The sequence below is a fragment of the Podarcis bocagei genome, assembly GCF_964188305.1.
Source record: "Podarcis bocagei genome assembly, chromosome: 8".
Taxonomy (NCBI): Eukaryota; Metazoa; Chordata; class Lepidosauria; order Squamata; family Lacertidae; genus Podarcis; species Podarcis bocagei.
Window position 1 is genome coordinate 5137849 of NC_138133.1, and position 22632 is coordinate 5160480.

Here is a 22632-nt window from a genome sequence, read left to right on the forward strand (position 1 = left end):
ACCAGTTGCTAAGCAACAAAAGAGAGGTCGTAGTTCTGAGGAGGAAAGTGGGTCAGAAGAAAAATTTTCTCCCAGAAGATCTAAAAGACAAAACAAAGGAGTGCCTCCAGTGCGTTTTTCTCCTGATACTGCAAATGTGTTTAGTGTAAGTGCAGAACCCAAGAGTTTTCAGGAGGTGTTAAAGTTACCAAAAGAGGAGGCAGAGCGCTGGAAACAGGCAATGGAGGAAGAGATGTCCTCTCTGAATGAGCACAAGGTTTTTACACCAGTAGCAGCGCCTGAGGGGGCAAAGATTGTAGGCTGCAGGTGGGTGTACAAAAGACTTAGGCCCGGTTAGGACATATCTAGGGTTGGAAGTGTGCTGGGCCCAAGATGGCAGCTGCCTAATTAGTCAGCAGAACAAAGTTAAACAACTACTGACTACATACAGGATGCAGGATTGCAAAGGGGCAGCGGTGCCTATGGATCCAGGTTTCATAAAAACACTTCATACAGATGAGAGTCCTGAATTTGAACATCCTGATGTATATCACTCTGTAATTGGAAGTTTATTGTATCTAGCACAGTGGTCCAGACCTGATATTAGCTACGCAGTAGGCATATTAAGTAGATTGGTCTCAAAACCCACACTAAATGCCTGGAAAGGGGTAAAACAAGTTCTGAGGTATCTGAAACAGACAATTGGCTATATGTTACAATTAAATTCTTCAGAGGATGAAATGTTGAGTTGCTACTGTGATAGTGACTGGGGAAATTTGCCAGATAGAAAATCTGTCACAGGACTAGTTATAATGGTCGGTGGAGCTTTAATCAGCTGGCGGTCACGCAAGCAAGACGTTGTAAGTGTGTCATCAACGGAATCAGAGTACGCCGCATTGAGTGAATTGTGCAACGAGGTGATTTATTTCAAGCATTTGTTAACAGATTTAAATGTAAATTGTGGAGAACCAGTACAAGTTTACATTGATAATCAAGCTTGTATAACATTAAGTAAAACAGAGGGTTTCAAATCGCGTTCCAAACATATCTCTGTAAAATACCAAAATGTACGTTGCTGTGTACAAGACAATGTAATCACCTGTACTTATGTGTCAAGTGAAGAAAATGTAGCAGATGTGTTAACTAAACCATTGGCAAAGATAAAGAACAAGCGAATGTGCAAGGGTTTAGGTTTGCTGGAAAAATGATCTTCTACATAGGTGTATTTGGTGTTAATTGTTCAGCAGAATCTGTGAGGGGGTGTTCAGTTTCGGTTTCAGTTTCTGTTAATTGGTTCTCGTGGGAAACTTGCAGATTCTAGCTTCACCAATTAACTCCAGCTGGTGTCAATTTACTCTTGGCAGAAAGCCCAGGTCTGCTTGACCTAGAAACTACTCGCTCTGATTGGTTAACGAGCAGCACTCAACTCTGTTATCTAGGGATTGCTAGCACAGTTTGATGTGAGGTGTGTTAGGAGTTAGAAGTGCTGTGTATGGTTATGAGAGAGAGAGAGAAAGAAAAAACGATAGGATTTATTTTGCTTTTATTTGTATGCAGAAACTCTGCTGGTTTTATTTTTCCTTTTTAATAAATCCTGTAAATAGTTCTTCTGAGTCTAGCTGCCTAGTCATTACTGCCGCAACTAGCTTCTTCGCTGTGCAGGAAAACTCTGCTACGTTTGGGCTAAAGCCAGTAGGGCTATGCCTGACACTTCAAAGTTCCATGAAGAACACTTTCTTGTTTTTCTGAAGAGTGGTAAAAGTAAATATCCCTGGCACTTCTAGAGAAGCCTTATTCTGTGATGTTTACTGTTCTCTAAACTGTTCTTTAGCCTAGCACTGGGTGTGCAAAGATTAACAATATGAAAAGAATCAATTTACAGGGGACTATCTTGGCTTAAACAAGATACTTAAGCTTTATTTTCTAAGTTGAATTCTTTTTTATGCAAGTTACACATAGAAGTGATCTACATCTGGAATTAGACTCAAATTCAGTTGCCATTTGTTTTCCTTATGCTTTGCTGTTAACAACATTCTCCAAGGCTTTGGCAACTTGGTCCACGTTTAGGTTATTCAGTGGTACACTCTTCTCTCTGCCAAACGCTGAGGAAAACACAAAAGTTGTGTGAAAGGCATATACCATGGACTGTTTTCATTTGAAAAAATGATTTCAGACACTTTGATTGAGCCACCATGTGTTTGCAACCTACGCTGCTAACAGCTCCCTTTAGACATGCTCTGCTTTACTATACACAGATATAAATGTAGGTACAGCAGTAAAACTCAGGAAATGCATACACATAGCAGCCTCACTTTCCTACAATTTCACTGACAAGCAGTGTTAGGAAACAAAACGCCCTGCACAGACAAATGCAGGATACAGGGATTTCTACTTTCAGGAAGCTACTACATTAAAAACTGAAATGCAGTGCCCAAGGGGGATGTGTTCCACCTATAACCTGAACTGCTTTTGGATGCACTAGCACAGACTTGGTGAAAACAAATGCTTTTCAGAAGAGCCGACATTCACTTCTGCTTCAGGGGTGGGGAACAGGATTTGGCCAGCAGGTCCATCCTTAGCTCCCCCACTTTGTGGACTACCCAGTTGACATCAAAGCTGCCACATCAGATAAAGCTAGAAGAAAGGTTTTCACTATCACCTCAGTCCTCAGCTACTTTAGCTATTGGGAACTCTAGTCTGCTGTAGGAACTGACACTATGTCAGTTAAAGCATATGATTCCATGCCACTATTCTCTATTTAGATGTATCTGGCAAAGTACTAGTAAAGAGGCCTCATGGTGCCAGTTATCAGAAATATTAAGTCAGGGGCCTGAGCCTTAATCAAGTCAAGACTAGCTAAGTTTACTTTAAAACTTTAAAGCTGTTGATTTTTTTCAGCAGCTCCTAAACTTAAGTACCTATTTTGGAAGAAAATGAGTGGGATAAGTGTTGAAACAAGAGCCCTTGGGTGGGGTGGGGGGCGGAGAGGGAGATAATTCATTATTTGCCATAGGCCATGTGCTCAATTAAGTTTCCTCTCTGGCAGCCACAGACCATTTCTATCCACTCTCTTGTCTTAAGTTTATCCATTTTTCTCTTGATCCCTTCTGCATTACAGAGATGCAGCAATTTCCTCGTCCAACAAAAGCAGCTCTCGTGAACAAAAAAATTCTAACTCGATTTTTAAAAAAACAGTTCTTGTTTAAAAATTCTAAAAGGTAAACCCAGGGGGGAAAGCACCCTGGGGACACATATTTCTATCAGAAGAGAGTGTCAGCTCTTCATGTAAGCTACCAGCCAACATTTGAAAAAACTGCCAAGGTTTCTGTTGTCTGTCAATGGAAATGTTTTCCAGCACAATCTATTTGTTTAGGAGAGAAACCATTATAGAGCAGATTTAGAGCAGTTGTGGGGGGAAAACGCAAGTGGCTTACTGGGCTGGAGTTGTCCGAGAAGTGTTTGCTAGTGGCCTTCAACAATAAAAATCCAGGCAGGGCTGAAAAGCTTTATTCCTCAAGGAAAGGCTACTATTTGAACTGTCCAACATATTATTTCTACCTAATTGTATAGCAAACTTGTAACATACGTCCCGTCGTCCCCCCACAACTCACCATATCTAGCCCAGAGCTTGGGTTGCACATCTGAGCACTCTCTGATCAGGATAGGGAAATCTGGATTTGCTTTCTTTAAAGTCACATAATGTTGTTTAATGAAATCTCTGCAAAGAAGAAGCAAACATACCAGCATGCATTAGGCTGAGGGTCTTCTACACTTTCATGAAAAGTCAGCAGGATACAGATAGTGGCTTTCAAGTGCCAAACATTCAGAGAATATTTCCTATATTTATCTGGAGCACAGGGTTTGGGGGGCATGTTCCAGGAGTCTTGCCATTTTTGAAACAACTGGGTGTGCTCCAAACACATCCAACAAAATTCCAGAGTTGTAGTGGTAAGTACACTGTATTTCAGGGCAGCTTGTCGACCATTACAAATTTCTTAAAAACCCAGTTTCCCATGAACATAGTTTAAAAAATTGAGCTAAAGCTCGGCAAGGTGTGAAAAAAATATATGACTAGTACAGTCAAACCTCATTGAACATAATCCGAACATAATCTGGTGCGGCTTCCGATAGGTTGCAAAAGCATCCTGCACTCAAGCGGAAGCCGCATCGGACGTTCGGCTTCCAACGAAGTCTGAAAACCGGGAGCATTTACTTTTAGGTTTTCGGCTTTGGGAGCTGAAATGTTTGAAAACAGCCATTCAGGAACCAAGGTTTGACTGTATATCATTTTTTCCTACAATTTTCCCAGTAGCCTAAGAGGTTAATATAATCCAGTAATGTTCAGTATATCCTGATGATACCAGATGTGTTCAAGCTTTAGCAAACTTCTTCAGTGGCATATACTGTATATATAACAGTAACTAGAACAGTTACAGATAGGTATACATGACTAAGCCATCTCTCACCTTCTCACCCCTTGCCTTTTCCTGCAAGACCTATTACAGTCGTTAAGAGTCCTCAACAGGCTCATCTCAGCTATCTGCCAATCTCCAATTCCCACCACCCTTCTGAGTAATACCCCTCCCCACCTTCTCACTATATAGAAGGATCTGGCAACTTCTGTTTCAGTGTATCTGAAGAAGTGTGCATGCACACGAAAGCTTATACCAAGAACTAACTTAGTTGGTCTTTAAGGTGCTACAGGAAGGAATTTTTTTATAGTAACTAGAACAGCACTGGACTTGGCTTTGTGGCTTCTCTGCTCAGCTGGTTAGCTGCTATCACAATAAAGTGTTCAAGGTGGGTTGACCTATTGGATACATCCAAATCAAATTACCATAATCTGTGTTAGGACACCCACAGCACCTTTGTCAAGATAGGAGTATTTATTGGAACCTCATTTTTTACTCTTCCCGCTCCCCCCCCCATAAAAGCACGAGTTGGCCTTGTAAAGGTATTGCTTCTAATATTAATATTGGCTGATTAACATCCCTTATCATTTAAAATGTGGGGGTTATTTGTATGGTTTTTGTTCTTGTTTTATTAAATATTTTGTGTTTTTATCTTTTACTTTTGTGCTGTGAACTGCCCTGTTATCCATATAAAGGGTGGTATACAAATTTAATAACTAATAAAAATAATATGCCCTTTGGGCTTTTTTCCTTATTAGTCAATATGGTTTTTACCTTTACTTTTGTGAATCAAAACCAATGTCCATTCCTAGTACTAAAGCTGGTGCTCTGCTGTTTTTATTGTAATACACACACACACACACACACACACACACACACACACACTTCTATCAATCTAGTCGAACCTGTGCAATGCAGGAATCTCAGATAAAGCACACATGCTTTAGTTCAGATTCCTGCATTGCAGGCGGTTGACTAGATGACCCTTGGGATTCCTTCCAACCCTACTATGATTCTATGATTCCTTTTTGAGTACAAGTCCACTATGGCTTGTTCTGGGAGTTTTTTTTCAAGCGTTTGATGTGAACACGCAAAAGGACAATTAATGACCGCTATTACTGCCTTTCATGCTGACGCCCCCCATTCCCTTAGCAAACCAGCTAACCTCACCTTGCGAAACAGAGAGAGGCTAACAATTCTATGATTCTATGAATACTTAATTGTTTTTAATTATTGCTTTTCCTATTTTTATTTAGTAGTTCTTAATTTTTATCTCTTAAGCCGCTTCAAGTCCCTGAAAGGGAAAAAAGAGGGACATGAGCAAAGTAAATATATGATAGTAACATTGAGGATTGGACATGTAACATCTAATTCCTTAAAAATCAGCACTAGCACACCACAGGGATGTGTGCTAAGTCCCTACCTGTATTCATTGTATACATATGATTGTGTATCATCTGACCTGTCTACTACAATTATTAAGTTTGCAGATGACACCACCATAATAGGTTTAATAACAGGTGGAGACGAATCAGCGTATAGAGGGGAGGTCCAAAAAATATCTACATGGTGCCTAGGGAACAACTTGCACCTTAATATCAGCAAGACAAAGGAGATGGTGTTGGACTTTTGGAGGAAGAGAGGAGAACTAGTCCTGCTGTACATCGGGGAGGGCTGTGTGGAGTGTCTCTTCCTTTAAATTCCTAGGAGTTTATCTCATTGAAGACCTTACTTGGAAAATAAATACAATCCAGGGGGTTAAGAAAGCCCCAAAGAGACCCCATCTCCTCAGAGTATTGCGGAAGAACAATGTCAATCAACATTTGATGATCTCCTTCTACCGGTCCGCAATAGAAAGTGTCCTTTCCTACTGCATCACGGTGTGGTACTCTGGTTTGACATCAACTGACAGGAAGTGCCTACAGAGGGTGGTGAATACAGCACAAGATATTATGGGCTGTCCCATGAATCCGCTGGATGAAATAGCGGAAGAACGTTGCCTCAGGAGAGTGAGGAAAATTCTCAGGGATGATTCACACCCCGGCCAGCACTTTCTTGATCTCCTGCCCTCAGGCAGAAGATATAGAAGCACCAACAGGGTAAAGAACAGCTTCTGTCCGTGGGCTGTTAGGCTGCTGAATGAAAAGATAACAGCAGGGCAACTGATTTTCGGGTTTGGTGGGTGTGCGTCAGTAAACGAGGGGAATTAAGACTAAGGGAGCTGAGTGGGGGGTGCTCGTGTAATCTCACTGTATACAAGTTGCACAAGTGACAATAAAGTATTGCACAAGTGACAATAAAGTATTTCAATTACTTTATTCAACACTGAGATCCAGCACCGAGGGCCTTCTGGCGGTTCCCTCATTGCAAGTGAGGTTACAGGGAACCAGGCAGAGGGCCTTCTCGGTAGTGGCGCCCGCCCTGTGGAATGCCCTCCCACCAGATGTTAAAGAGAACAACAACTACCAGACTGTTTAGGGGAGCTTTTAATGTTTGATGTATTACAGCATTTTAATATTTTTTTTGGAAGCCGCCCAGAGTGGCTGGGGAAGCCCAACCAGATGGGCGGGGTATAAATAATAAATTATTATTATTATTATTATTATTATTATTATTATTATTATTATTATTATTATTATTATTATTATTATTATTATTAAATATTATAATAAAGCTGCCTGTGAGCATCTGCCCCCCCCCCCACGACCTATCAAGCGGCAACCTTCTAAAAAAATGAGCGGAAAAGGCCGGGCTGTCAGGGGAGGGAAAGGCCTCCCCTCGCCTCGCGTACCTGACCCCCTGGCTGTCCGGCGAGCGCTGGCAGAGGTGGATGCGGAGCTCCTTGAGGTTCCGAGAGAGGCCGCCCTGAACGACCCGCGCAGCTGAGGAGGCCGCCATCTTGGCACTCGGGGTTCCCCCGCTCCCCGACGCGGAACCTGGGGGCCAATCGGCGCGTCCCGTTGGTTTATTCTTGTCGTCGTCGCGGCCGATCAGCACAAGGCGACGGGCGTGGCTATGCAAAGTTATTCTGGGGTGTCGCGCGGTATTGTGGGTAAATCAATCAATCGGCTGCACCGAACCATAGACTTAAAAATAGAGTGATACACCAAAGGTGCAATGCGGGTACTTCTAATTCTACCCCCGCCCGACGCCTCTCTCCCTAGGGCTGAATAGAGACCGACCCAACCCATTGGAAACCCAAGGTTTCATGCTCGAGTCTAAATGCATATCCATTAATTAAGATTGGCAAGGCTATTTTCAAAAAAATAAAATGTGAGTGTTTGTGTTGAGGGTGGCGGGTGACCACATGAAATAAAGCCCAAGTCAGAAGAAATAGGAACTGCTTATCTTCTTGGTAAGCATGCTACATTCCCGGGTGGATAACCAGCGTCAATTTTCACGCCCCAACCTCCTGCCAGGGGAATAATAATAATAATAATAATAATAATAATAATAATAATAATAATAATAATAATAATAATACGTGGCTTCCCAAGTAAACCCGGAATTTTGCTATTGAGACAAATGACAGACAGGTTTATCATATTATTTCTCTCTCTATTCTCGATCACCGCGCAGGGCGTTGTGGGTCACAGGCCGTGCCCCTTCCCCCGCCTCCTTCCGCCGCGCGGTGCCTTGTGGGAAAAGCGAAGGGGTTTCACTGCGTTGTTGTCGTGTTTCTTTTTACCTCAGGCCGAGACCCGTGGCGAGAGCGAAGATGCCGGAGCGGGAGAGTGAGTGTCTCCGGAGGGGGCGGGGGGGGGATATAGTTGCCCGCTGAGGCACCGGCCGCGTCTGAGAGAGCGTTTTCGTCTTCTTCTCGGCCGCCGCCTCGCCCCCTCACGCGCCCCCCGGAATCGGCGCGAGTTGCCGGCGCCCCGTCAGGCCCGCTGCCGTGGATCCGGCGCTTCGGAACTCCCTGCCGCTTGAGACCAGGCCGGCGCCTTGGCCGTGTCCCCCTTTGGGGCGCCTGCCGAAAACAGCCGCGCTCACCCTTCCCACGTTTCAGTGGGGGGTTGTGAATCTTTCTCGATTTTATCGCCTCACCTTTGTGTAAACCGCTCTGAGGGTTTTGTGTTGTTTTTACATTTTGTGAAATACCGGCACATAGATAAATGAATTTAGTTGCGCCTGTGGCACATTGCCTGGGGCTTAATCTGCGGGGTGGCTGGGAAGGAAGGGGGCGATCCTAACCTGGGTAGGCAGTGGCAATCCAGAGCAGCTGTGGGGGAAACGCTGCAGCCCTCCAGGCACTGATGTACTACAACTCCCATTTTTCTCTTGCCGTTAGCCATATTTGCTGGGGCTGATGGAAGTTGTAGTTCAACACTGTGTGTGTGTGTAGGTTCCTCACTCCTGCTGTTAGAGCCTCCTGCTCTTTGCTAACTTTGTCTCCAGTTGCTTCCTTGCAGCAGAGATAGCAGCTGGTCACACAACTAATTGCAGAGCTGCAAATGTGCAGTCTCTCTAACACATTGAAGTTCCATCTTCATTGTTAGTTTGTTTGTTTTTCTCTGGGTGGTTTCATTTCTGAATGAAAACCCTGCAATAATCTGTGCAAATGGTGTGTTTACATGTTTGGCAGCGCAGCATGTGTATCGCATTGGCTTGGAATCACTTCTTTTTCTTCTTTCCAGGTGAGCCGTTCTCTAATCCTCTGGCCCCAGATGGCCATGAGGTGGATGATTCTCATTCCTTTCACCAGTGAGTAGAACTTTTCATTATGTTTTGTGTTGGTTCAAGCATCCTGTTTTTACCATTGCTGCTGTCCAAGTGTCACTAAACTACTCACTGTGGTGAATGTATTACTGGCTTCCAGCAAGGGTGATTCAAGGATTGCCCATCCTTCTCTTTTCTACCTTAGAGCTGGGGAGGGGTGGGAATATCCTACCAGTTGTGCTGGGATAGTGAATCCCAAGGCAACCACATGGACAGTCCTGAACTTGAAACTGGAGGTGGGATCAGGGGATTGTCCATAGCATCATACAAAGATGCAGCATGTCGTTTGGGATAAGGGGTCTTGGCAGCCATGAGCCCAGCTATCAAGACTACTGAAAAGTTCTGGATTCATGCCACTACTACTGCAAAGTACCAAAAGAACTGGATAAGAACTGGAATTCTAGCCAGTGTAGATGAGGGAATCATGGGTAGTACAACTACCAAGTCACGGTGGAACAATAGTGTGTCCTGCAGTGGCCCTAATGCATTTTTTGTTCTGCACCCTCCCACCCACCACTGTCCCACCATCCATCAGCTAATTTTCCTTCTTCAATCAATGGAGGAGGACAGGATAGCCAGGGGTCTGCAAACTTTTTCAGCAGGGGGCTGGTCCACTGTCCCTCAGACCTTGTGGGGGTCCGGACTATATTTTGAAAAAAAGATGAACGAATTCCTATGCCCCACAAATAACCCAGAGATGCATATTACATAAAAGGACACATTCTACTCAGGTAAAAACAAGCTGATTCCCAGATGGTCAGCAGGCTGGATTAAGAAGGCGATTCGGCCAGATCTGGCCCCCGGGCCTTAGTTTGCCTACCCATGGGATAGCCTGTTTGTTTTTGTTTTTTTGTTTTGTTTGCAGAGGTTTTTCAGTCCATACAAGCATGTTGATTATTTCGTATCATAAAATGGAATTTGGAAAGTTTTTGTCCTTCAGTAAATCTTGTACCATGGTGTGTTGAAGGCAGGATAAAGTATTGTGGGGGTTTTTTTGGCAGTAAATCACAATTGTTTTTATTCTAGATCTAAACTGACCAATGAAGACTTCCGAAAACTTCTTATGACCCCACGAGCAGCTCCAACATCTGCACCACCTTCCAAATCTCGCCATCATGAGTAAGCATGTAATTTCTGTACTACTTAACAAAACTTTGTTGAGGTCTTCCTCCCTGTCCCCCGCCCACCCCTGGTCAGCTGGTACATACTTATTCAGTACTTAGTTTTGGCATAAGCTTGTGTATTCTGTATAATTTGGGCACAAAATAGAAAGAAACTAAATTGAGAATTAGGTATCTAATGAGGCTAATACATTGGTCTTAAAACAATAGTGATCATGCTTGGCAATAATATAACACTTCAGAGCAGCAGTATTGTTTTTAGTGCCCTCTGGATCTTGCTGGATTATAACTCTCATCACCCTAATCATTGGCCATGCTGGTTAGGCCTGATGGGAGTTGGCTACCAAGAGGGCATCAAGTTGGCTACTCCTGCTTTTGAGTGTTCAAAGCATTTCACATACAATTATATTAGTCCTTACAGCAATGAGAGATAAGATAGTATTATCCTAAATTGTTAATGAGATGGGCAGAGACTGAGAGAACGCTACCATATATGACTGGGGCAAAATTTGTTTTGGGGATTTTGCAGCTCCTATGTTTTGCCAGTATGCTACCTAGCTATCGAAATCCATATGCAGATCTTAAAGTATCCTCAAAACTCTTACTCGGAAGGCTTTCATGATCACCTTTGGCTTCCTTTGAATGAGCTAGTTGTTTTATTAAATGGCATGAAATGACCTATCCCAAGCATGTTCCTAGCACACTGTCTCAAAGTTGGGCATTCTGTGAGCACAATTTTTTCTCCTGTTTAGGATGCCAAGAGAGTACAATGAAGATGAAGATCCAGCTGCTCGGAGGAGAAAAAAGAAAAGGTAAATTGAGAGATTTTGATCCAAAGCTTTCCTAAGGCCCTGGTGTTTCCTTAATGTGGAGGGAAAATCCTAAATAAAAACCCTGCCAGAAAAAGTCAGGCTCTTGGCTGTCTCCTCGCTAAGAGAGGGATACCCAGTGATTAGTTGACCTTAAAAGAAATATTGTGCCTTATTATCCCCATTGAATTACCTTCTGTATAGTGGTGGTAATGGACATCTTCAGAAATACCTGGAAACTTAGTTTTCGGTGCTTCTGCCATCTTGACTTTTACCCTTGTTGTAGTGCTGAGATTACACTTGTGACTTCAGATTCACTTGGAGCTTGGTGGGGTATTGCTTATCCTCTTGATCTTACTAGATCTTTCTGTGGCCTTTGAAATCATTGAGCATGAAGTATTGGTGACATGTCTACAAAACCTGTAGCCATGTGCCATCACTTCAGGGAGGCAGGATCCAGAAAAAAGGCATTTAACTGGAGATGCCAGAGACAAGCCTTCACGATTCTAGCTATTATCTCTGAAGCTGTTAAGAGAACTGGGAATTCTCTTATAATACCATGGTCTGAATATTTCAGTGATAATCGGTTTGTTTTTCTCACGCCAGCTACTATGCAAAGCTACGCCAACAAGAGATTGAGCGAGAGAGGGAGCTGGCTGAGAAATACAGGGACCGTGCAAAGGAGAGAAGAGATGGTGTCAACAAGGATTACGAGGAAACAGAGCTGATCAGCACAACTGCTAACTACAGGGCAGTGGGACCCACTGCAGAAGCGTGAGTGCAGTCACTGTTTTTGCCTTTCTGCTTTGCAATGCAATGTAGCTCTGGTGTCATGGAGTTCTTTTTATTGCATTAGGGACAAATCAGCTGCAGAAAAGAGGCGGCAGTTGATTCAGGAGTCCAAATTCTTGGGTGGTGACATGGAGCACACTCACTTGGTGAAGGGTCTGGATTTTGCTTTGCTACAGAAGGTAAGCCAGATGATACAATCAATAGTAAATGAGCAATTCTCATGTTTGAGAACCTCTTCCCCATGTGTTCAGTGAGATCTCCAGTAATGCATGTTGTTGATAGCTAAACTGCTATTCCCTTTGCCACCATTCCTTATTTGATATGTAATATCTGTCCCTTTAAGGATTTTTTACTTCTGTTTGATCAAGAACACTATGATAATCTATGTAGTATTAAACTTGTCTGGAATTTTGGAATAACTCTGGATTATGCTTTCTGCTTTAAGAGCTAATTAATTTTCTGCAATGCTTTTTTTGAAGAACGTCTTTCATAAATCTCCAGTGTCTTTTATTGGCTGCTAGAGATTTGGTTGTTAAGAGATTGTTGTTGGTTGTTAAGCTATGCAGTTGCCCTATAACTGCATAAGATAAACTACTTCATATATGTGGTCACCTGGTACTTCCTCTGTCTGAATGGCCACTGACTGTATTTTTCAGATGCAAATAAAGCAACAGGTGGGGGAAATTTGACTTTATTCAGCCTCCACCTTATTCTGGTAATTTATCTCTTCCTGAAGAGATTAAGGCTATTATAAATAAATAAACAAACAAACAAACAGTAGTGTTGATTTGTTTTTCAGCTACAATATTGTTTAAAAATTATTTATAGTTTAGAGTAGCATTTTTTAAAGTCTTCATTGAGTTTTCCAACATACATTGTATACAGAGCACACATGGTGTGATAAAAATCACACCCACCCCAAATTAGTAACAAAACCAGCAGTAACATAACACTGACACAGTCTCATACAAATAACATCAGGTTCATATATTCTGTGTAGATCACCAATTGATACTGCTACACAGGTAACTCCAGAGCAACATACATTCCTTTGCCAACGTGTAAGATAAAGGGCATCTAAAGCTTATCCAATTTGTTGGGTTTTGGGATTCTGCTAGCATTTTGAAGAAAATTTCTCTGTGGTCAGGTGCGTGCTGAGATTTCCAGCAAAGAAAAGGAAGAAGAGGAACTGATGGAGAAGCCCCAAAAAGAAACCAAGTAAGTGGTAACAAGACAAACTGGCTTGTGACTTTCTAGCTCAGGCATAGGCAAACTCCGGCCCTCCAGATGTTTGGGCCTACAGTTCCCTTCATCCCTGACCACTGGTCCTGTTAGCTAGGGATGATGGGAATTGTAGTCCCAAACATCTGGAGGCCCGGAGTTTGCCTATGCCTGTTCTAGCTTAACAGAGAATGTAGTCTAGAGAAGAAGCGTATTAGATCTATTCATTTTGTTTCTCTTTTAGAAAAGATGAAGATCCAGAAAACAAAATTGAATTCAAGACTCGTTTGGGTAGGCATGTTCATATATGTTCTATGAACCTTGGTTGCAATGTTGTGACTATCACGGTACCATGAGCAAGTAGCTGAAATATTCTAGTGTCACCAAATCCCCATCCTTCCTAGGTCGAAACATCTACCGAATGCTGTTCAAGAGCAAGGCATATGAGCGAAATGAGCTCTTCCTGCCAGGGAGGATGGCGTATGTGGTGGATCTTGATGATGAATATGCAGACACAGATATCCCTACCACCTTGATCCGAAGCAAGGCAGATTGCCCTACCATGGAGGTATAAATTATGAATGCTTTCTCTGAATGAGCAGGTGCTTTTCTTGTTGTGTGTATGATGAGGCACACATTATCTATTGGGGTCTGATACCTTTGACTTTCCTTCTAGGCCCAAACAACACTGACTACAAATGACATCGTTATCAGTAAACTGACCCAGATTCTTTCCTACTTGAGGCAAGGCACTCGTAACAAAAAGTTGAAGAAGAAAGACAAAGGTGGGCCTTGTATTTTGGGATCTGATGGGATATACGGATCTGACGGGATCTTTTCCCATAAGCACAAGGGGCATTAAAATTTGTGCAAATTAAACAAATGGCAGGGAGACACCAGAGTTTTGCTTATCAGAATTCTGATGCTACTGTTGTTTTTTACCCTGCAGGGGTGAGTTCCTAGTTGAGGAAACCACTTAAAATGGGGAGAAATTAGGGTGAACTGTACTTAATCTGCATCTTCTTGCCTCTTCGGCAGGTGAAGAGGCACAAGCTGAGTGACCTCAACTGTCAAGCATGTAGTTTCACATGCCGCAATGCACAGATGCCACATATATCTTGCAGTATAGTGTTTTCATTATCCCCTCCTAAGACAACAAAGCTGAAACAGATAACATGAATACAGAAGTAGGTTTATTCTGATTTCTCTCTGTTTGTAGGAAAACTAGATGAAAAGAAACCTCCAGAAGCAGATATGAGGTAAATAAGCTACCTTCTTTGCTGGGTGGATTATGCTCCAGGGTTTTAGCAAGACTCCTTTTAATTGCATTTGGCACCCTTGACGAGAAGCTCTTACTTGGTTGAAATGAGAGGTCTTGAAAGCTCCTCCAGCAGACCTTGGGAGGGAAAAAGTAAGTGGGCTGATTTTGGCTTATCACTCTCCCAGAGCACAGGAAACAGTAATATTTTAGCAAGAAGAAGCCACCATGGGCTCCATCAGATTGGTAGCAGGATTGATGACAGAGTAATTTGTTCAAGGAGCCTGTAAGAAATGTTCTACTGTTTTTGAGGCTAGTATATATTTATGTTTCATGCCTTTTTAATTTGTATCTTTTTGGCAAAAAGCATTTTTGACGACATTGGTGATTATGTGCCGTCTGCGGCAAAAGTGCCACGAGAAAAGGAGCGTGAGAGGTACAGGGAACGGGACCGAGAGCGGGAAAGAGAGAGAGAGAGAGACAGGGAACATGAGAGAGATCGTGAGCGCGACCGAGAGAGAGAGCGTGAACGTGAGGAGGAGAAGAAGAGGCACAGCTACTTTGAGAAACCCAAAGCTGATGACGAGGTGAGCAGACAGTACTTTGGCCATGAAAACTTTCTATACTGCCCTTCCTCCAAGGGTCACAGGGCTGGTTACAATATAAAAACACAAAAATACACAACATAGTAACAAACAAAAAATAATCACCACATTTAAAAGGCCATAGCTGGTTTAATCAGCTGGAAGAAGAGGAATGTTTTTGCCTGGCACCCAAACACTACTGGGATAAAATGGTTATAAAATCCTCCTAGAGTTAGGGATAATTTGATACTGGTGATTTGTTTTAAATAAGTTGAGACTGTGTTAAATGGTGCAGATTTTCCAGTCTGGGCTCAGGATGAATATTTTGGCAAGGGAGAGAAGGCAGAGGAGTATACTGTATGTATGGAGAAGAATTAGCACTTAACAGGCCTGCACCACTGCACCCTCTCTCAACAAAAGACTGATGTTCATCTTGCTTTTTAGTTGCCATGTTAGAGTAATGTGCTCTTTCTTTCCTCCTTAGCCCATTGATATCGACAAAGGTATGCTTCTTTCTTTTTTAAAAAATTAAATTGGTTTTTCACAATTTTATACATTTTAACTTTTAACCATTTCGTACATTAAAATAAAAGGTTCTTTTGAACCAAAGGTATGCTTCTTTCTTAACCTTCATATGAAACTGTTTCCAGGACCTGGCTCAGCCAAAGAGTTGATTAAATCAATCAATGAGAAGTTTGCTGGAGCAGGTGGCTGGGAAGGGCCAGAATCATATCCTTTTTATATGCATATACAAATGTGTGCTGGTACTGGGTGCAAATGGCTACAGTTGCCTGTTTGATTTATCTTTACTAGCCTCTTTTATAGAAAATTGTCTCTCGCTCTAGGCTCAGACCTTCATTTGAAGGTGATATTTTCCTCTTGTGCAGTTGGGAAAGCTCCAGAAGACACTGGTCCTTTAAGCAGAAGCATTTCGTTTTAAGTATTCAGTTGTTGTTCATAGGTGATCCTTTCCCCATCTTTCCTTTTTGAGATCCATGTATGTTTCAAGTGACCAAGAAGCTGCTGGCTATTGGCTTCTGAGAGCAAGATGGGATGGGAAGATTTCCTTGCCTTGAACTAACATGGTAGAGTGTTTTAATTACCACAGTGAGACAAACGTGTAGGGAAAAGGTATTCCCTAACACCTGTAACTTGCCTCATGTGCTGCTGGTGTCCGTAAAGAAGTAGCTGCTATAGATGAAGAATTGGAGCAATAAGTGGGGAGGGTCCATCTCTTACCATCAAATTTTGGGGCCATTAACTCCTTGGCTTGCTAAGGAGAAATGAGGGACTTGGCTGACTCTTAAGGACTGCTTCTTTTCTATTCTCCTGTCATCTCATATAGATCTAAACTCCCCAATTACTTTGGGTGACAACACTTTCCTATGTCAGATGCTTTCTGACCCTAGATATGCCTGTATTATATTTTCCCTTAACTTTGGGCACATTAAAAAAGCCTGAAGACAAAAAGCAATTGGGCGACTTCTTTGGGATGTCAAACAGCTATGCTGAATGCTACCCTGCAACGTAAGTATTCCTCGAAATGGGATGTGGGTTTTGGGGAACCACATGAAGCCAAGCAAGATATTTCTTGCTTTACCCTAATATTTAGTGGACAATATTAAGGGCAGCTGTTTGCAGTATTTGTAATTAAGTACTCCTCTTCACTGGCAAGCTAATTATATTTATCTGGAGTCTTTGCAAATTGGTGAAACTTGGAATTATCCAGACTTGGGGCTGCAAGTATAAATAAGAGCTTCCAATCGTATCCCTTTTCTTTTTAGCATGGATGACATGGCTGTGGATAGTGATGAAGAAGTAGACTACAGCAAAATGGATCAGGTAAACTGTCAATTGGTTAGCTTCAAGATAAGCATTTCTACTTCGGGGTGGGGCTGATATTTGGGGGGAATATTATTAGTTGTGATATCTCCTAAAGTGTAGATTGCCTAAGATTTCACATGACACTCATTTCCCATTGGACGGTGTGGTGGCAGCTCCTCACACTCTGGCCTGGCTTGTGGCAGAATGAAGTGTGTAGATTTGATTCTACTGCTTCAGGCTGCGTGTGTGGGACTAATCCTGCCCCTACCCCAGGTGCTCCTCAGTATAACAACCAACCTCCTTCCAAGTAGAACACTCTTATAGCAAGGGTCAGCGTGGTCTTAAACGTTCCTCCTTGGCATGATAATTGTGGGGAGTCCAGTGGAATTTTGGGTTGCTGTTTCTTAGGGAGGCCTGCAGAAATATGGTTCTCCTACACGGATACATTAAGTTTATATTTTTTTCCTCTCTCCTCAAGGGAAATAAAAAGGGACCCCTTGGTCGCTGGGACTTTGACACACAAGAAGAATATAGCGAGTACATGAATAACAAAGAGGCTCTGCCCAAGTAAGTTTGCCACTTGTCCTGAGGGTAAGAATGGGAGAAGCAGAAGCAGTGGGTTATGGCGGGTCCAACATTTTAGCCTTTTGGGAGAACCCTACAAGTCAGCTGCTTCCTGTAACATTGGTGGGAATGTATATTTAGACCATGGGAAGGCTTTTTTGAACCTAGCCTTCCTGCTGAAGGAATTTTACCTCCATTTTAGAGTTTTTGCTGTTTTATCCTAGAGCGGCTTTCCAGTATGGAATTAAGATGTCTGAAGGCCGTAAGACACGTCGTTTCAAGGAGACCAATGACAAAGCAGAGTTGGATCGGCAGTGGAAAAAGATCAGTGCGGTGAGCATTTTGAGCAGAATGACTCTTTAGTTATATCCCCTTTTCCCATCTTAATGTGCAGTTTTTTCAGAACTTTATTCAGAGTACCACTGACACTTTCCTGAGTTTATTTTATGATTAAGAGGAGAATGGATCTTTGGCCAGCTTACTCAGTCACATGCATATATTTTCTCCGTCTTTGTGTATTGGTCTTCAGTATTCCCAAGTTGTTCTATGGTCCTGTTTATTCTATCGCTGAGAAGCCCAGCAAGGAAAACAATGCCTCCCCCTATAGAACTTGTAGACTGTTCCTGTGCTTTCCCTTGCGTAACAGATCAAATGCTGATCTAGCCTGCTAGAAACCAGTTTTTTTCTGTTACGTGTTGTTGCATGCTCCTTTGCTAAAAGTTGTGGGTTATATGTAATGAAGTGGTTTGGTTTGTGCAGTGGAACTGCCCTCTGCCAGTGCTGCCCCCAAACCTGCTACTGAACAGATCTGAGAGGCATGTGGGGGGGGGGAGGGAGTTTTGTTGTGCCAGTGGAAGTCCTTGCGCAAACTTAATTATGTCCTTGGATACAACCCTGTATACATAATACAGTAATTGTAATGCATTGATTTTAACTTCTCTGCAGATCATTGAGAAAAGGAAGAAGTTGGAGGCTGATGGGTTAGTAGAAATGCTTTTACTTGAGAATCTGTTGCTGTATGAGTGCTACTCCTAGAGTCCACTCCCTGCTGTGCACTTGCCCTTATGGGTCTTCAAAGGAGTGCTGTGACTTAGTTTTGGTGGTCTTGTGATCCAGGGGGTGAAGGTTCAGCATGTATGAACTGGGGAATATTCGCCTTGAAGGTTTTTGCTCTGACCCATGCATTTTTTTTTCACATTCCTAAAAAGTGAGGCCAAATTACACGTTTCACAAGTCCAATTGTCCAGACCCCCAACTATGATTCATTAACTATGGGGTGCACATAAAACTGAAATAGGGCCTCACCTTTATTCTGTCATCTCTGTACTCTGTAGAGTTTTGCCCATGCAATTTATCTGCTATTTTATCCACCCCTTTACGGTTTTATTGCTGGCAATATGCGGGTGCTGATAGATCACAATCCCACTGAAATTACCTGCCCATTCAGTCTTCACCATGTCAGCCTTGTACAAAGGCTGAAGCTCTTCTCTGGTCCTTTAGTTCTGATGCTCTGCTTGTAACTGCATTCTAGCAGAAGCCTTGTCTCTGCAGTACTTGTTAGCTGTGAAGGAAAAGGCACTTGCCAGGAGGATTCTTTTGTATGTTTTAGTAACTTTGCATGCTACCATCTCTGAGGTTATGCAAGGCCATATTTTGTTTTCATGGCTTGAAAAGGTGATATGTATTACTGCACACAGTGCAGATTCTTCGCATTAGTGAGCATGTCTGCTTCTGTGATGGAGTGCAACTCTGAGGATTTGAGTACAAGCCTGAAAGAGTTGAATTAGTGCTGAAGTCCCACTGATTGTAAATTTTACTTCCTGCAAGCTGTATTCTGTATTGGACTCTTCTGTATTATGTGTCTCATAAAATGTCTGTATTTTCAGGGTTGAGGTGAAGAGACCAAAATATTGAAGTTACCGTGAACGCCCGGCCCCTTCAGCTGTATTGGAGATGGGGCTTTGATGGAAGTGTTTAGATCTTCTTCTTGCTCTGGAACAAAGCTCTCAGAATCATGTCTTGGGCATATAAGCACAAAGGGCAACTGCTGAGTCTGCTGAGGAACCTTCTTGCCGCATCTCCTTGTCCTGTATTGGCAGCACTGGTGCCTGTTCGCTGGGAGCCTGTACTTTAGGTTTTTGTGGCTTGTAATCCTTTTAGGTGCAATAAAATCTCTTATTGATGTCTGTATTACAAACCTTTTGATCTTTTTCTTTTCTTGTAAACAGTAATGCAGTTACACTTTCCTTGAATAGTATGATGGAGTGGGGGGTGTATTTGCTTTTGGAAAGTAATGATTTCTTCATTCTATTAAAAGCATTACGACAAGCCTTTCTTGAGTTGATCGTTAGAATATGATGTCAATCAATAATGTTCTGCAGTGTCTTTACGTTTTTCTCCTCACTCCCAGCTCATTAATGTCTCTAGGGGAGTGTTTATAAGAATACTAACAGATTGCAGAGAAGAAAAGGAAACATTTGGATACAGTTTAATTAAAAATAATAATTTTAATTAAGACCTACATTGGCTCCCAGTACGTTTCCGAGCACAATTCAAAGTGTTGGTGCTGACCTTTAAAGCCCTAAACTGCCTCGGTCCAGTATACCTGAAGGAGCGTCTCCACCCCCATCATTCTGCCCGGACGCTGAGGTCCAGCGCCGAGGGCCTTCTGGCGGTTCCCTCATTGCGAGAAGCAAAGCTACAGGGAACCAGGCAGAGGGCCTTCTCGGTAGTGGCGCCCGCCCTGTGGAACGCCCTTCCAGCAGATGTCAAAGCGATAAACAACTACCTGACATTCAGAAGACATCTTAAGGCAGCCCTGTTCAGGGAAGTTTTTAACGTGTGATATTTTACTGTATTTTTGGTTTTTATGGAAGCCGCCCAGAGTGGCTGGGGAGGCCCAGCCAGATGGGCGGGGTATAAATAATAAATTATTATTATTATTATTCAACGAACAGTTGGGCTTTTGGGCTGGCATACATGACAGATAATACAGGTGCTTGGGTGCCTGTCCCACTCTTGGCAATCGGTGGGCAAAGTGGTGGCGGGAGATGAGCCATATTTTCACTTGGTCAACAAAGTCTCTTAAAAAATCTAGTTACAGGTAGGTAGCTGTGTTGGTCTGCCGTAGTCGAAACAAAATAAAAAAATTCCTTCCAGTAGCACCTTAGAGACCAACTAAGTTTGTTAAATCTGTTCATTTGGTCATGAAAAAGGAAGGCTGAAGCACACTGGCTGCTTCCTCATTCTTGGGCTTTTGTAGAAAGGCAAACACTAGAAGTTTAGATATGGAAGTGTATAAATTAAAAGTACATTCATTTCAATGAAGTTGAGGCAAAAAGATCAATTTCTGTGGGATTTAGAGCACCACCGATTCAGAGCTGTGGTGTGAGAAAACACATCCTTGAAGGACACAAGAGGCTGCTTATAGGGATAAAGTATCCCCCCTTTATCAAATCCCTACACAAACTTCATTTTCATTTTCTCTCTTCTAGCGCAAAGGTGAAGCAAATTTAGACTTGCCTTGTCCCACTGGTAGTGTGATTAAAAAGTTCATTTGGAACTGCATGAAAGTCAATTGAGTACATAAATTCCAGGTAGGGGGTACTTCGTGACCAACAGCTGACAATATGAAAGCTAAGAGGGTGTGGGAAATTGGGTGAAGGATCTAATGTACATGCAGCCAAATGAGATGTATCATGAAGTGTCATGAAACGCTGGGTGGGAAGTCAAATAGATTTATTGTACAGGAAGTCGAACAGAATCCGTTCCGGAAGTCTGTTTGACTTCCAAAACATTCGGAAACCAAAGCACGGCTTCTGATTGGCTGCAGGAAGCTTCTGCAGCCAATTGGAAACTCTGGAAGCCCTGCCAGACATTTGGGTTCCAAAAAAAGTTCGGAAACCAGAACAATCACTTCTGGGTTGAAGTGTTTAGGAGCCAAAACCAAGGCGTTTGGGACCCAACGTACGACTGTATATAGTATGGAAAAGAAGATGTAACTGAAAACTGAAAAAACATGAAAGTTTTTTTTGGTTTTTTTTAAATCAACTGAGCACAAGGCTTCTGTGCACTGTACAACTTGGTGCTGGATATCGCTGGGTGGGTGAGCTTTGGAGGGAGCTATTTAACGTTACGTTTGTTTGCATAATATGGCATCACTTGCACTTTCACCTTCATCAACAATATGATTTTGGTGGTATACTGAACCAGCACTCAAGTGACTGGCAGCAGCGTTGCAACAGCATTTTAAAGCAGTTTTTAAGCACGGTCCAAACTACATACCTTTTAAAAAATAATAATTACAAAAGAGTTTTTTTCGGGTGGGGTGCAGGAGATGCCTGCATAGTTAATCAGAACAGCAGTGGGGCTTCAGAAGGGAGTGATTAGCTCAATGCTGGCAGCAACAAAAAGCCTATAGCTGCCCCTGCCACCGTTTCAACTGGAAGACTGGATAATGATGGTTTTCTTGCTATACGGGTGTAATTCTGGATTGCATTACAGTGTTGCTGTAAACCTCTCTGCTTCAGTTCTACCTCAAACATGCATTATGTAGCATGCTCAATCTCTGAGCTGCTCTGGTGCACAATGCTCTTCCACCATTTGTTTGTTTGTTTGTTTGTTGTGGGGGAGGAAGGGAAAGGGGAATTGTTAGCTGCTTTGAGACTCCTTAGGGAAGTGATAAAGCAGGATATCAAATCCAAACTCTTCTTCTTCACTGCTACCAGAGAAATAATATGGATGGATTGCATTGACATTTTTTCATGAACATAACCATTTCAAAAAGTTTAAAAGTTCAACATCTGGTGCTTTTTTTCTGGGGGAATGCAGGGGTATGCATACCCCTAAACATTTTGTGAATCCTTGTACTTTTGTCCATTTACTGTATTTATTTTTCCTGATCTGAAATATAAAATGGTGATTTTATTGAGTCAAAATGAGAGTACCCCTAAAGATTTTTTAAAGAAAAAATGCACTGTCAACATCACTTCGTAGCATTTACACAACCAGAATCTTTCACACAACTGGGTCAGAAAGAGCATTATTTGGGCAACACAATAGTTTCTTTACTACTATTTATAATTCCTTGGAGGTTTTTAAGCAGAGGTTAGATGGCCATCTGTCATGGATGCTTTAGCTGTGTTCCCTGCACTGCAGGGGGCTGGACCCTGGGGAATCCCTTCCAATTCTATAATTCTCTGACCATAAATTAAATCCAATCAGTCAGAAAACGCAGTAATTGCGGAAAAACAAGATTTCTTATGGACAGATCGCACAATATAAGTCATAACCCAGTTTTCACGAATCCGGCTACCAACCTTCCCAACAAAACTGGCATTAAACAAGGAA

The 22632-nt window shown here is 42.5% G+C and overlaps 2 protein-coding genes across 2 annotated transcripts; one reads left to right on the forward strand and one right to left on the reverse strand.

The window, feature by feature from the left end:
• Positions 1-1870: 1870 nt before the first annotated feature.
• NDUFA2 (NADH:ubiquinone oxidoreductase subunit A2) lies at positions 1871-7342 on the reverse strand. Its single transcript, XM_081205927.1, has 3 exons — positions 7183-7342; positions 3591-3697; positions 1871-2081 (listed from the first exon to the last, which is right to left on the reverse strand). Exons 1-3 carry the CDS (start codon positions 7287-7289, stop codon positions 1990-1992), a joined length of 306 nt encoding a protein of 101 aa, XP_081062053.1. The 5' UTR covers positions 7290-7342; the 3' UTR covers positions 1871-1989.
• A 649-nt stretch (positions 7343-7991) lies between these two features.
• Positions 7992-19480, forward strand: IK (IK cytokine). Its single transcript, XM_081206427.1, has 20 exons — positions 7992-8125; positions 9029-9095; positions 10137-10229; positions 10984-11043; positions 11647-11814; positions 11897-12011; positions 12980-13050; positions 13298-13344; positions 13458-13621; positions 13730-13838; positions 14273-14312; positions 14679-14898; positions 15380-15398; positions 15546-15623; positions 16341-16422; positions 16680-16737; positions 17198-17286; positions 17508-17616; positions 18229-18263; positions 19170-19480. The coding sequence occupies exons 1-20, from the start codon at positions 8110-8112 to the stop codon at positions 19195-19197; spliced, it is 1668 nt and encodes a 555-aa protein (XP_081062553.1). The 5' UTR covers positions 7992-8109; the 3' UTR covers positions 19198-19480.
• Positions 19481-22632: the final 3152 nt, after the last annotated feature.

Bases quoted from the DNA above. Each gene is read 5' to 3' on its own strand.
- IK (XM_081206427.1), top strand. The intron at 13,839-14,272 runs GTGGGCCTTGTA...CTCTGTTTGTAG, and splicing joins GTTGAAGAAGAAAGACAAAG to GAAAACTAGATGAAAAGAAA. The intron at 17,617-18,228 runs GTGAGCATTTTG...ACTTCTCTGCAG, and splicing joins AGTGGAAAAAGATCAGTGCG to ATCATTGAGAAAAGGAAGAA.
- NDUFA2 (XM_081205927.1), bottom strand. From the start codon at position 7,289: ATGGCGGCCTCCTCAGCTGCGCGGGTCGTTCAGGGCGGCCTCTCTCGG. The intron at 3,698-7,182 runs GTACGCGAGGCG...TCTTCTTTGCAG, and splicing joins CCGGACAGCCAGGGGGTCAG to AGATTTCATTAAACAACATT. The intron at 2,082-3,590 runs GTGAGTTGTGGG...TGTTTTCCTCAG, and splicing joins CAAGCTCTGGGCTAGATATG to CGTTTGGCAGAGAGAAGAGT.